The sequence below is a fragment of the Lineus longissimus genome, chromosome 7, assembly GCF_910592395.1.
Source record: "Lineus longissimus chromosome 7, tnLinLong1.2, whole genome shotgun sequence".
In the NCBI taxonomy this organism is placed as follows: Eukaryota; Metazoa; Nemertea; class Pilidiophora; order Heteronemertea; family Lineidae; genus Lineus; species Lineus longissimus.
Window position 1 is genome coordinate 481,170 of NC_088314.1, and position 14,926 is coordinate 496,095.

Sequence of the window (14,926 nt, forward strand, 5' to 3'; positions counted from 1 at the left end):
ATTTGATAACTCTTGAGATCAAGAGTCTGTTGACATGACATTAGATGTTGCGCCTAATCCATGATTGATGTCTCCTCTTAAGCCTGTTTCTCAGTAATACCAAATGAGTACATTTGAAAATTGGAAGGGCAGTCTTTCGAACTAAGAAGAAAGTACATGTATATGGATTGATAGGCCTGCTATCTAAGAGCAATGATCTGATGGCGCCTAAGATGACATGTCTGGGCATACAGTTTATTGTTTCTGGGTTCTCACGATGTACCTTGTCTACTTGCAGCCAACGCGGTCATCCCCAGAGTCGGGTCAAGAAGAACTGAATGATTTACAACAGATCCATCTGCCGACGATAAACCGGACGCCCCGCCAAAGCCTCAATGCCATCCCAATAAGTACCACCAATAATAAAGCCAACAATACGACGACGGTGACGACAGCCATCGTCACTATGCCCTCGTCGAGTACAAACTCTGATGCCGAGTCAATGCGGACACCGAGCACGTGCAGTGCCTCACCGCAGAATCCAAACGTGTGCAGGGTGTCCACGCTTTAATGGACAGAATCGCTAGTTCAGGATTTCACTCTACGATCAGGGAGTTGTTTCTGGTCTATCTTATTGGTTGAGGGTCCATATGCTCAATCAGGAAGCGGAGCAGACGTCAATCACGGCGTAGATGGAAAAGAGAATAGGGAGAAGAGAATGGGGAGAAGAAAATGTATGTTAATGCAAAAGCTCGGTTAATGAGAGATTGCGGCTTTTTACAGCTGTTTGGTTGCAACGGTTTTGAAATACGGTTTGGAAAAGCATGAAATTCCACACAGCTGTTTTTGAGTCGAAGGTACAACTGAAAAGTGGACACATTTCTCATGTTGTAAGACGTGCATTATAGTTGTGCATGTTGTCTGATTGATGTGGAAGGGAACTGCACTCGGCTCAATGCATCTTGTCGACCTGTGAATGCGATCATGTGATAGCAAGCCAGATGAATACGACACTCACTAATTATGGACTAACTAAGTGCTACTTAAGCTATAAATGGTCGGTTCTACAGCATCAACTGTCATGTAATGAACCACCGTATAAACCTACTCTTAGAAGGAGTTTACTCTGCCGTAATATGAAGTATAGGTCTTTTAAATGTCTTCATTGAATATATGAACATATATGGTTGTGAGGCAGATATTTTCATGATAGTCGAGACCGACATTGTTTCAATTTTGACAACTTTTGATATATGTTGTTGTGATTCCTGGTTTAGAAATAATGAATATTCATCTTCATATCTAATATTCATGAGTGTGAATATTCATTAGCTCGTGTGAATATTCATAAGTTACATTGCTCATGAACATTCACGAGTAAGAAATAATTGAATATTGTGTCCAGTGTTGATTATAACCTCAGTTTGGACAATTGGAACTTGAATATTCATGAACAATGCCTGTTAATATTCATGAGTAACCTTTATGAATATTCATAAGCCTGGATGTTCATGAATGTGAATATTGATGGCTTGTAATTGGATATTCATGAGGGTGGCTAAGGCGTCGGAATGTCGAACAGATCTGATAGGTCGTTCGTGTCAATAGCTGGAAAAAATCTGACATAAAATTCACATATTCTATGTGGTTTTTTAATGTTCTCTTTTCGGTGGGCATAAAAATGAATCTGACGTCACGTGACCTCGCCTGTTCCATGAATGATCCCTGTCAGAAAATATTTGGTTATGGTGGAGACGTAGTTGATGAAAGAGTCTAGATTCTGTAGAATCTGTTATTTTGTGTTGGAACGGCAAGTTTCTGAATCAGAAATGGCAAGCCGTTCGCTTGGTGGTAAGTGGTGGTCACTTTACCACCAGACTGGACAGATTAAAGCCGTGTTTATGAACATTTAATCATGTCTTTGGATAGGTAGACGAGGCAAGGGGGCCCCACGCAAATCTATCATTATTTAAAAACATTCCATAGTTGTACGGAGAGTTGACATTAGGGTGTAACTTTACCATGTCTTTCTGATTCGGCCTGTATATGTTATATATAAATACAAAACACGACCAGTTAGTGCAAGAGTAATTAGTGTAGGCAGTTTTTTGTTATTTTGGTCTGCGAACTGTGTCTGATATTGGCACGGTCTAGTGGTGAGGCTGGCAGATCAGTTAGTCTTTTGGCTTGGAAGACATGCAGCTGGCTAACCGTCAAACTAAATAATGACGTTTGGGGGATGGAGAAAAATAAGAGTCGAGCTCATGTATTGGCTTTGAATTCCTTTGCTGGGCCGAGATGCCAGTGCAAGGTATCGCCGAAAGTGAATATGAGTTACCATGCTGGGTGATAATAGTTGGGTAAATGGATATTTAGTGTCTGCCAAAGAATAACCATACATGATCTCTTGTCATTTGGCTTGTTCAGTGACTTGGAAAATCTCTGGTGCTTTCTCTATATTCTCATCATTGAATTGGCCAGTCCAGTCAGTTTAACGTAATATGACTGGACGAGGCTCTATGTACGAGTATAAACCAATGGACAATTTCTGGCAGCTTCTCATTTGAACAGATCTTCATGAAAATATGCTTCATTGCTGTTTTAGGCTTAGTATAGTTTGGCTTGTTTCTTATTTCGAACCGGATACTTGGTAAGGTCTTTTGGTGAACGTCTGACCATATTGGCCTGTGGTGGCTCCCTTGCCTATGGGTGGTTCCATGGGGATGACATGACCTGGTTTGAATGGAGTTAGTCCCCTCATCACCTCACTATGCTACCTCAGTAGTGAACCTCCTTGATCTCTTAGACAAGAAAACAAGGATTTATGGTGGTAGTAACTTGTGACCTCGAATGAAAATGAGTGGATCAACTCACTTTCCAACTAAATTTCTTACAAATTCGGTCACAAAAATATGGGGTTGGATCATTAGAAGGACATGCAGAGAGAAGCAGAGGATCAGAGACTATTACTACCGTACCAATAATGATCTTTGCATTTTTATAATTTCATGTTCATATTGTAACTAATTTTACAGAATTTAAACTTTGAACTGTTCAGCTCTATTTGATTGAGATGATTACTGATTTTGTTCCTGTGCTCACTAAGGTAGAATAGAAGTTTCTCAGTAACGTCGTCGTTGCCTGCCTAATGTTTTCCTCCGCCTTTTTTTACGCATCTTATACTGTCGTGTATATAAACAATTTGATGGACCTCAATGCTGTCTCCTACACCGTAACTCATGAAGCTGTACAGTTTTTATCATGTATATACTTAGTCCTTGGGACAGGCGTTCAAATATGGTTCCATCCTGGAATTGATTGTCAGATATTTGTTCCATATTTTAGCGAGATATAAGTTGAAGTATTCATGTACTTGCCAGAATTCACAACTGTCTTTAACAGTAAACCTGGTAGCAATGCATGCCAAGCTAGCGCTCGAGAGCAGTGCTTGGTGGCAATGCTGTCCTGAGAAGATGAGCGGGATGTCGTTAGTGCTAGCGATGTCCCGCGTTAGTATTCATTGAAAAAAGCTCTATGTCCACCTTGTTGCACCGCAAATCTTGTTAAACTTGACAGAAAGTCTGGCAATCAATTCCTCAGGAATCATGAGTATGATTAGCCATCGCTGGGATTTCATCACATGACATTTTTTCTTCGATTCACCGCGTCATAAAGCCCACGTGGTCCATAAACCTATAAACTCTCCAGGATTTCATATACGATGTAGTAATATACCCCTGAAGGAATGTTTTTGAATTTTTCTGCCGATTTCAGAATCTTATCATCACCTTCCTACGGGGATTGTTCTTATATTTATACTGTTAAAATTAATTAAAAAAACAAACTAAAAAATACAAGTGGTTGCGTCTGTTATGGTTCTGTTGTGTTTGCAAAAACGACTGAGACTTGTGTAATTAATAATTCGTTTCATATTGTGGTTTTAGAGAATATTTTGAATATATTAGTATATAGAATCACTATCTCATTGTAAATGGACTTTGTGAGGAAGCTTATCTAAGAACTGTGGCAGAATTCTAGTCAAGTGCGTTTTTCATCTCTGATAGTCATCCAGCTGTGTAAGTCTTCAGTGGTTAATAGATGTAATATAGATATAAATAGCATGTCCCGGCGTGTGACCAGTAAACATTGCATGGAACAGTTTATAAACTTTCTCAAAATGTGAATATTTCTGCATCTTTTTGAGTTGTGTAACTAGACTGTGGTAAATCAAAATGGTGATGAATGCTTTTTCATATTCTTAGTCCTCACGAATGCAATGGAGACCCTTTTACAATGTTTTATTTCCTTGATTTGTCTGGTTGTCATATAAACAGATGAACCACCATGCAGGCTCAATGAGGCCAAATCCTAGCATCCTTTATGATACTCTTGGCACTTCCATCTCGCCGTGGATTGTGGAGATCGGGTTTTGCCAAACACTGTGGAAGGTGCCATATGTGTGCATGCTACAATACGAGGAAATTATTTCAATAGCATAAGAAAATTATAACGAAAAAAGGTATGAAAGAATAAATAAGATCTTGCAATGATTTGTTTCCCCCTTTCATTTGTTACTGACACAAAGTGCAGTAGACCCACTCAGAGATGGCAAACCTCGTTCCCCCTATCCACGGTTAGCTGGGACTGCTGGGTGCTTTTGCTTTGTGATCAATACCTGTACATGTACATCATTATGATTTTGTATTTCACAATCAAATTGCATAAGGTTTACTCCGTCTCGCTCAAGGTGTGTGTATTCATATGCTCTTTTGTGTTTTTGTCAGGCCGATGTCATTGGTTTGTCATTGTTTACGGCTTGGCCTGTATTGTTCAAATAGTTCAAAATACTGAAACAATTGGTATTGTTGGGTCCTCAGTCAAGAGCTTTACACTTTGCTGCAGAATACCATGAAGCTTGGGGGGAAAGGGTTTCCTGTCCTAATGTCTCGTTGCTAAACGTATCAATTCTGATTCCCGCGGAATCAGGCCTTAGACCACACTAGTGGGTATCCCAGATCACAATAGTTTCGGCCCACCTCGGCGTCCCCCCTAAATGATGAGTATTATGACGGATGAGCAATGACAAAAAAGCCGAGGAAATATAGTGGTGTTATCAGAAATTTCAGTTGGAAAGAATTTGTGTTGAGTAGTATCGGTATAGGTTTTAAACCCAAAAGCGTTAAGGACACTTCATTACTTTCATTACTCGATCACGGACCTCGCAATGATATAAACGGCTAGAGACCCACCCGGTGATAATTAAAGCAGAATTGATGAGAGCCTTGCCTATGCCATACTGCAATCCAATATCGTTGATGTCTTAATGAGTGCGCATATCAGCCGACATGAAAATCCACTCTCTCTGGTTAGAGCATTTCCTGTTGCTGGTGGTTCAGAAGGATTAGCAGCAAATTAGTGACTGTAAAACCGAACCATGAGTGGTGTTGGTGACCTTGGTTTTAACTCTTAGATGACAACTGTTGCCCATTTAGAAGCCTGTAAGTAGATTTTTATTTTGGTGATGAAGGGGAGGCTGTTGATCGTGTTTACATCCAATTTGACCAGAGTGTGAAATTCAACTCTTGAAGAACATTATCCAGTGAGGTTTCTTTCCCTCTTATGACACCTTGACGCTACACATTAGAGGAAAGATGTCTCATATACTCCCCCCACTCAAGGGATTGACACATTTCCATTTTGATATCAGATCTTATGGGTCAAGCATCGATGCGGCAAAACAATTCGCCAACCTTCCAAGGGAACGACACCTTGCAAGGGAACCACGACCACATAACATTTCGCCGGCGGAACACCAAAATTATCACAAGATTTCGACATACCGGTACCGGTCTTCAAAGATTCCTTAACCAATCATAAACGCCTAGGATTACCGAGGGTGTTGATGCTTTTCCACCCTTGAGGAGGGACGTCCCGAGTTATGTGTTGATCAAAATGTGTTAGTTCGATATGTCCTGTTTTCCTTCAAGTCGTCTGCATCAAAATAATATACTGTTTATAGTCCTTTTAAGGGCCGAGTTTGTTCGTTCAGAATTTGAAATTGTGTTTGAAATTGTCCAGTTATGTAAATACTCATTAAACATGAATTTGAACAATGCTGTTACTGGCACTGATATAAAAACACTTTACATGCCGAGTTTCATGATGGTGGCATGTATACTAGCTGTTACCAGCGGGCCACTTTTGTACAAACATTGCCTTTAGTAATTCAATCACCTCGCTTCTTATAACCTTATCGGTTGCGTCGTAATAACAAGGTTGTGATCTTGTCCTAGGGTTGCAGTGAAACTTCTGACAACAGCACTCTCCTTGGAAATCACAAAGAAGCGCAGTCCGTTCCCAAAGTGTTCAGGGGCACTGCGTGTACCCCCCATGATGTGATGTAAAACTATGACAGAGTACATCAGCACAAAATTGCACAAATGCCCTAGCTTGCAGTCGAAACAGGTTCGTTTGGATTTTATGCTATGAGTGAAGGATGAGAAGTTCGTTTCGACTATCAGTGTCATTTTTTAATGCTCCCTTGTAAAGTTTTTTCTACAGGTCAAACCAATTTAGTGATGGATTGGAACTATTCAGTGAAGTTGTAATTATATGATAATATCAATATTTTTCATCGCGTATGAACAAAGTTGACACAAAGGCCCTTAAAACCTTAAGTGAAATACATATAGAAAGGTCACATCCAACTGAGACTGTCTTAAGTCTGAAGTAAGATTAATCAAAAGGACGTTGCCAGGTGTTTCGAAGGCGACATCTAAGATGACTTTCTCAAGAGAATCCTCAACTCTATTGTGAATCTGATGAGCGGTGAAGCTTCGTCAGTTGTGTAGGAGTAAGTCCCTTGTAAATTTTAAGCTTATTGTTCTTTTGAAGTGATTGTGAAAGCAATGGAGCCCCGCGATGTCCCCCTCGGCTGTCATGAGTATGTGATGGTTCAAGTTGCCAATATATTTGTTATCTCATGCTTTCATACTTAGCTCATTTGTTGACTTTTAATCAAATTTTTCGGCAGTAAGATGATGTGTGGTGACTGTTACCATGGGTAGAGAACACTTTAATGATATTGTATTCTAACGCTAACTTTATTTTTGTGATTGAGTAATTATATGAAATATATTAACACAGACATTTAGGGCACCATTTAATGCGTTTCCGATCCTGGAGCTGGTTACAATTCAATCGCAAGATGATGGATGATGACAACTTCAGACCTCGTAGCCAGGTTTAAGTTTCATCATGATTGTGTGTGATGACCTTATGTGACAGTGTCACCAGGGGTGAGGATCAGTCAGATAGAGATTAGGGGCTGGGCTTACCATAGATTAATGCCCAGGGTAATCTGGTCAGTCAGAGAAGCGCGCTCCATGGAGCCAATATTTGAAGCACTGTAGGTAAGCATTGCAAATGCCACTCAAGCAACTGTAAGTAAATTGCTGGAAAATAAGAAAGGCGCATACCACCCTAATTCTGTCATACATTCAGAATTGCTGGATAGTTATATAAGGTCTTGCAATAAATGGTGCCCATAAGCAGATTACGAATTCCTCAAGGTCAGCTCAAGGTCAGATGACGATGATCTGTTGTGAGGTCATTTCAGTTTGCGCGCTCTGCATGTACTGTTTATCCAATCAAGGGTCGTTCAGAGATGGTTACAGAATGTCATTGCAGTTCTGCCACACCGATCAAGTTGTGACGACTCCTGAATGATTAAGCCTAATGGAGGCCATGTGCAATGCAAGCAAACCAGAAATAAGATTTGTTGTCTGGTGTTGATTGGCTAAAGTGAATGCCAGTTTGATTGGTGTTTATCCTCTCTGTGCCCGCCGCCTATTGTTGCACTGTAGAACTAGATTTTACCTTTTCTAGCGTGGGAGCAAGAATTTAAAGTGAATCATAAGAATTGAGATACTTTAGCTTTTATCAGACAAGATTTTTGTTCAACAAACTTTGCATGCAAAACAAGCATAATCAAGTGAAATAATCAATTCGTACCGGTATACGTATTAATCATATCTTTTAATAAATTTCCAAAAGAGAAAGTTTTCAACGTTTTCGCCATTGAGTGAGTGTGGCTTTGAAAACATTAAAAAGTGAAATTCAACCACTGTTACCTGGAGTCGGCGAATGGTTTGACAACTGGGAAAACAAACCCACTGGGAAAATTTGTTTTGTCAACAATATTTTTCAGGAAATTGACAGTTCTGATAAAATACTACAATGTTCAACTCTATGTTTCTCTTTAATCGTGTCCCCTTGTAGGCTTTTTGCATTCAGTAAAATATTGTAAATAGTAATGTGGTCTTCTTCACCATGTGACTTGGGAGTTGTGTACATAATTTTCGTCTTTGAGATTCGCCATTTTATATTCCTTTACTCCTTTATCCTGGCTTTGATGACCTGTACACCCGTACAGCACCAGCAGTCACCTCGTTTGCTCGCAGGAATATTGGGAACTTTCTGTCATCCAGTGAGGTACTGTAAAACCAGGCAGGAGCAGTCATGACTGTCTTGGTTGTGGCATCATCAAATCTCAGGATGTACAGGTGCTGCTACATGCATCAGATACAGTGGTTCCAGGCTGAGTTTGCAGTAGAGTTCTGAATTGACAATATGTAAACAATGGCTTCCTGGATGTTGCCAATCTTCGTCTCCACAAGCTGGTCGTGCACTTGATATTCCAGTTTAAGAATCACTTTAATAGCTCTATCTATGATTAGCTTGGCTGGAATCTTTTAATGCTGGCTATATACAATCTTTTCCTCATATTGATGATATTTAATGACAAGATCTTGAAACTTGTTCGGACTCTTACACTATAAAGAAACCCAGCTTGTGGATAAGAAGGTTTTGAGCGAACTGAGTGAATTAATCTTGGGTAAAGGTTGGCCAAAGCCTCCTTGAGCAGTGGTGCCATTATAACACTCTCGTGACCACCAAGGTCCACCGTTATAGGGACCTGTAACACGGGTAAAGTCAAGCCTGATGGAATCCACTGATGCAATTTCGGCGATGTCCACTTTGAGATGGGGTTCCAATAATTTGTGTGATATTTAGGGTTACCACAATCGACTGTTTGCAATCTGAGTGAGTGTCCCGGTACAGAATGCTGGGAAAGATTATTGGCTTCTCCAGAGCAAACTAGGTGGCGCTGAGCTGGTCACTATCACGTGATCCAAGTGGCATTAGGATAGGTTACGCTTATTTTTCAGTCTGTTCACACATCAGGTTCATGTAATATCAATAAAATGTTTATACCATTAATTGTCTTATTTCAATTCTTTTCCAATCCATGCATAAGGAAGCACGTTCGGGCAGTTCTATTTAGTATGGGGCAAGACAATGCTTTCATGTGCAGCTAGTGGATATGTCAATTGTTATAGGACCCTTCTGAACACGTAACCGAGTCACAGCTGTCCGGGACAAAGCCAGTCTGGTCAACAAGTTCAAGAGCTTAACATCCAACTGAACTAAGGACAGCCCAGGCCTTCCAGCCCTCAAAAAGTTCAACGTTACGTGGTGTTTACATATTAAGTGAGAGCACCCCCCCCCCGTACGCCGGCTGGTTAATCTAGTCGTGAGTTGCTGCAGCTTTAGATGATGGTAGCATATCTTGGTCTGACAGCTGCGGCCTGAAAGCTACTGACTTTCTCTTCCAATAGGCAATAGAGGGAGACGCCATCATTATCAAATAGTGACTAAATGAGTGGTATCCAAACTCAATTTGATTTGAAAGGAACATATGATGAGAGAACTTCATAACCCAATTAGATTACATTTTACACCCGCTACCAGACAACTGGTAAAAGATACCATTCCGCTTTAATAAGTATTCTAAAAATAGTCGTCCGCACTCGCGATTCTCTTCTAAAAATAGCACCAGTGAGCCACCCCACGATCTCATGATGTCACAGCCTCGCTCTCAGTTTTCTCGCCATTCAATGAAGATCGACCAACAAGCGTCAAGTTCTTTCTAAATGGAAAATCTGGGAGTTTTTCTCTATTTTCCTTCCAAATAAGTCAAAATTATAGCTCATGTAGGGCTACGAATGCGGCGAATTGTAGCTTAGTATAATCAACACATATCATAGAAGGTGAGTAAATAAACCGATAACGTTCATTTTTTTGCTTTAGCCTGTAAAATTGTATGATTTGTGGACCCTTTTCGTCGTTCTTGATTGTTGATTTCAGATTCGAAGTTCATCACTGACAAGTGACATCAGTCACAACATCAGATACATTTTCAGTTTTCAATGTTTTTCGTGTCACGGCCTCAGTTTCGTTATTGCCTGTAGTACCAGTGCATTGAACCCACTGGCTGTGAAGTGTACTATGTAAGGCATCCAATCGGAATCTGCCTGGAATACCTCTACACTAACTCGACACTATAGACGACGTCGACAGTGTAGAGTGTACTGAATGATCACTTTCAGTTTCGCTTATGAATTGGGCCTCCCGCCTACCAATTTGACGTGTGTTGGTCCAGTGTTTTTACTTTCTTTTTGTTTGTTTATTGTAGAATCCAAGAATTCTGTCATTCTTGTAAGGACTGTTGTCAAGAATGGACAGAAAAATTTAAATGAACATCTGTTTGCGGTAATTTTGGTGGGGAATGAGATTTGGAATACTGTCTGTTATTTTCAGGTATGTCAGGGGGTCATTGTGGTACGGTGTATTTCAATATAATATATTTCTTCTGGACATGGTTGTAATGGGTGCCATAATCACTTCATTATCACAATTATTCAGGCATGATTTGCTGGCTGAGGATGTTGAAAAGTTAGTCATTCTTGCAAAACTCTGACATTGTGCCATTTCTTCGGCAGATATGTTCCTGGTTTGATGACCATGGCTTCGAATGTAAGGGAAGAAAACAACAAAAAACGTAGAAACAAGCAACCAACGATATCGACTGGCAGTGACAAATCTGACCCAGAGGTGACACATTCGTTATGGCGCCGAGGACGCTATGCCAACCCATGGCCGACATGGAAGGATGTGACGCTTGGGAATGCGATCATGTGGAAGATGACATCCAAGGATAACAGCAAGATTCCATCAAAACAGGTTCGTGGTTTTGCATTCATTCAATTATGCCCTGAAACTGCTGCATTTTTCCTACCAATGTTTCCAATGAAAAGTTTTACCTCTTCCTCCCCTCTTTTAGAAGATTCATAAAGAATACTGTTTATGTTTATTCAAATCAACGGGACCAAAGGCCAAAACTGATAATCCTTTAGAAACTGCATCTCAATTCACTGCTTGCAGGAAGCATCAAGTTGTTGTTCATCAAGTCACTAGTAGTACCAACACTAACCATAATGTTCTCTTTGCTAGGAACTTGATCGAACTCTACCCATAGTCACACCAGAATTCGAGCGATATCCACCCCCAAACGGCATCAAGGTAACATGGCTCGGTCATGCAACCGTTCTCGTCCAGTTCGATGGACTCAACATACTCACAGATCCCATCTTCAGTCAACGATGCTCGCCTGTTCAATTCATGGGTCCGAAACGTTACCGGGATATCCCCTGTACCGTTCATGACTTACCTAACATTGACGCTGTACTCATCAGTCATAATCATTATGATCATTTGGATTACCAAACTGTTCAGCTTTTGAATGCTCGTTTCGGTTCATCAACACGGTGGTTTGTACCGATGGGCCTGGCTTCATGGATGTATACTGTTGGTTGTGACAATGTGATTGAGTTAGACTGGTGGGATGAGAACTGTATTCCTGATCATTCAGAGGTCAAGTTTGTCTTCACGCCTGCTCAGCATTGGTGCCGGAGGAGTGCTATCGATGAAAACCAGGTTCGTAGTCAAATATCGAAGCTTTTTTACCAACCAGGTTTTGTAAACTTGATCAAAGCACTTTACAGCCGTACAAGTGTAAAGTTGTTGAAGCGAGGAGCTAAGCTTTTCCATTCTTGTACGAACTGTCTTGACTTGGAAAATGAAGTGACATCAGACACGTTGATAGTTAGCCATTGCCTCCATCTCTTACTGGTATATACCTTGTTACACTGCAGTCTCAGGCTGTGACACTTCTAGGAAGTCGTCATCCTTCCAACAGAGGGCATTCCCTCACTTGACTTTTTGCCTTTTCTTCCAGGTTTTATGGGGTAGCTGGACTGTGATTGGACCAAAAAACAGATTCTTTTTTGGGGGTGACACAGGTTATTGTAGTGCCTTTGATCAAATTGGGAAGAAATATGGACCGTTTGATTTAGCAGCTATTCCGATCGGAGCTTATGAGCCAAGGTGGGTGTGGCATGACTGGATGATGTGAATCAAACCCAGTTTTGATTTAGTTTTTGAACGAGAAGTACTTAGTAAGATTGTTTACAACCACCTTCAGTGTGGGTTTCACTTTCGTTTTTGAAATGATTACCATAAAACCTATGCTGTGTCTGCTAAAAATGAATTTCCTTATCTGAAGTTGTTTTGCATTCTGTTTCTAGTTTATCTTTAGATTAATCAATGTTCTTTTCCATTTCGAAGAGCTAATAGTTGAATGTTGCCTTTACAGGTGGTTCATGAAATATCAGCACGTTGACCCTGAGGAAGCAGTCCAAATCCACAAAGACCTCAAGGCCAAGAAATCACTTGGCATTCACTGGGGCACGTTCCCTCTGACAAATGAGGTAAGTGCTTCTTCTTCTTCTTTCGATTTGACTATTCACTCCTGTGAACATAGTTAAATCAGCACATTGAGATAAGCATGATTGTTCATTGATTGACCTGACACCAATCAGGATAGACTGAACCTACAGTGTACACATAAGGTAGCACCAGTCAACCACGAATAGAGGTCAAGGGTGTATGACCCCTTATGCAGATGATTATGTCATTATTAGATAACATTCACTCATTAGATTAGCATCATTTCAAAAGACATTCTGTCACTATTGGCTGTGTATGTTTTTACTTATGTGTTTTGAAGTGACCACCTTGCCACTTATATACTTCAATCCAGCTTTGAACTGTCAATGCAACAACTTAGAAACTATTTCCATTGTGCATTTCAGTTCTACTTGGAGCCTGCTCACAAGCTAAAAGCAGCTTTGGAAGAGAAACAAATATCCCTGAATGACTTCTTTGTGCTGAAACACGGCGAGACGCAGCACGTCCACGGAGACAGCATTGAAGACGTTGACTAGTCATCATAGTACATTTATCTGAAGAAGAATATCTATGAACAATCATCAGATCTACAGCTAGGTCATATTCCTTCATGGTACATTTATCTGAAGAAGAATATCTATGAACAATCATCAGATCTACAGCTAGGTCATATTCCTTCGAAACTGCTTGATTTGTGCACAAATATGATGTGAAGAGAGCATCTCAGAAGCACCATGTAAGTTTATTAGCTTGGATAATAATCAACTGAGGCATGATTAAGGGTTGGTGATGTGTGTAGCTTGCATGCCCTGCGGGGTGTGTACATGGACCTTGTTTTCAAGGTACACTTTTTTAGTTTAGTTCATGTACTGTTGATAAAAATCAAGTCATTTTTTGAAAAGTCTATGTATATCAAATGTAAAGATAGAAATAAGTGTTTATGATCAGGACAACTCTTGAGGTTCTATCAGACGTTCCCATAAGCTGTTGTAATGTTTACTTATATCTTTCGGGTAATTGATGGGAGTGGTTGTATCAATTATCATTCTGAAATATCTGGTTACTAAACGCAGTTCGTAGTCCAGGAATGGTGTCTTGGACGATATTTATGAACAAAACACTTGTTCTGATATTTCACTGTGATATTTCTTGGTGGAATGTATTTTTGTATTGGTATCTTTGTTGTTTTGACAAAACTTTCAATCATGTCTTTGGAGTCTTAGGAGGTTTGATGTTTGTTTTGGGAAAATACTTCTTTGAGGTCTTTGAATCTGCACTAAAATGAAATGATTTTGCATCCAGTTACGCAATCACAGGAATGACCACTGAAGCCGAGTCTGGTGGTGACGACTAACCATCTTTAACGTCAACCTGGCAATCTAAAGATGAGTGGGGATTCAGAGTCCTTGTAATTGTATTGAACTGGACACGTGTTATATATAATAAGTGTAATAGTATTCTGGATATATTTATACATGTTTTGATTACATATAAGTTGCCTCTTTATTTTCATACTTGAACTGCACGAAGTATTATTCAAACCATTCACCCCATTTTCTAATAGACACATGAGAATAGTGGATTAGGTTAAGGCGAAGGTCCAATTTTAGACCAAGATGCCTTCTTTGATGATGATCATGATTACGTTCTGTTGTTTTTGTTAATTTCTATTTCCATCATGATTTGAAATTCAAGTTATTTCTAGAGTATATTAGGTGCTAAGCTGTAGCTTTCGATCACATTTGACCCCTATTGGTCATTTTGGGGCAGATGACTCTACTGTCATAGTGGGTGAGTTACAAAAAGTAGTCCAGGGGTTTCCTGTGGGGTCACTTACTGTGGTCAAGATCACATTCAGATGGACATTTAGAAGGCTTGCACTTTCTTTCATGCAGGTATTAAAGTATTATGAATAGGCTAAAAAAAGAATACAAAGTCTTAAACCAACTTGCTGCTGGGAGAGCACATTTCAGTTAACACTTACTATTAACTCTGAACCCTCAGAAATAAAGGTTTTGATCTCCATAAAAGTTTTTCGGCCAACACAAATGCCCCTCCCCCGTAAAGGTTATTTGGTCAAATGAAAAACAGCCAACGGTTTTGAGATTGTGAAGATCCTATTATACAAGTTACCCTCAGAAGACACTTTCATGTCATTTTGTGATATCAGTGATGTTTGTGCACTTAACCAAATGCCTAGATGTAATGTATGATCGTGAAATAAATGTCTTCATTTTTATAAGTTTATCTTCTTTTAGTTTTCTGGCTTTGCCTTGTACTGTTTTTGGAAACCCAG

The 14,926-nt window shown here is 40.0% G+C and overlaps 2 protein-coding genes across 6 annotated transcripts in view; both read left to right on the plus strand.

The window, feature by feature from the left end:
• The window catches only part of LOC135490778 (potassium voltage-gated channel protein Shal-like), a 76,596-nt gene extending 67,335 nt beyond the window's left edge, over nucleotides 1-9,261 (plus strand). For all 4 annotated transcript variants that reach the window (XM_064776262.1, XM_064776263.1, XM_064776264.1 and 1 more), the window contains one exon: nucleotides 278-9,261. In XM_064776262.1, the coding sequence (XP_064632332.1) occupies nucleotides 278-550 (273 nt within the window). In that variant the 3' untranslated portion in view covers nucleotides 551-9,261. The remainder of the gene's footprint in view (nucleotides 1-277) is intronic.
• A 689-nt stretch (nucleotides 9,262-9,950) lies between these two features.
• LOC135491346 (N-acyl-phosphatidylethanolamine-hydrolyzing phospholipase D-like) lies at nucleotides 9,951-14,866 on the plus strand. 2 transcript variants are annotated; one of them, XM_064777150.1, is made up of 6 exons: nucleotides 9,951-10,091; nucleotides 10,824-11,064; nucleotides 11,335-11,817; nucleotides 12,119-12,267; nucleotides 12,536-12,650; nucleotides 13,035-14,866. In XM_064777150.1, the coding sequence occupies exons 2-6, from the start codon at nucleotides 10,840-10,842 to the stop codon at nucleotides 13,164-13,166; spliced, it is 1,104 nt and encodes a 367-aa protein (XP_064633220.1). In that variant the 5' UTR covers nucleotides 9,951-10,091; nucleotides 10,824-10,839; the 3' UTR covers nucleotides 13,167-14,866. The 2 variants fall into 2 exon arrangements, with proteins under 2 accessions (XP_064633220.1, XP_064633219.1); XM_064777149.1 differs by lacking the exon at nucleotides 9,951-10,091 and adding an exon at nucleotides 10,499-10,641.
• Nucleotides 14,867-14,926: the final 60 nt, after the last annotated feature.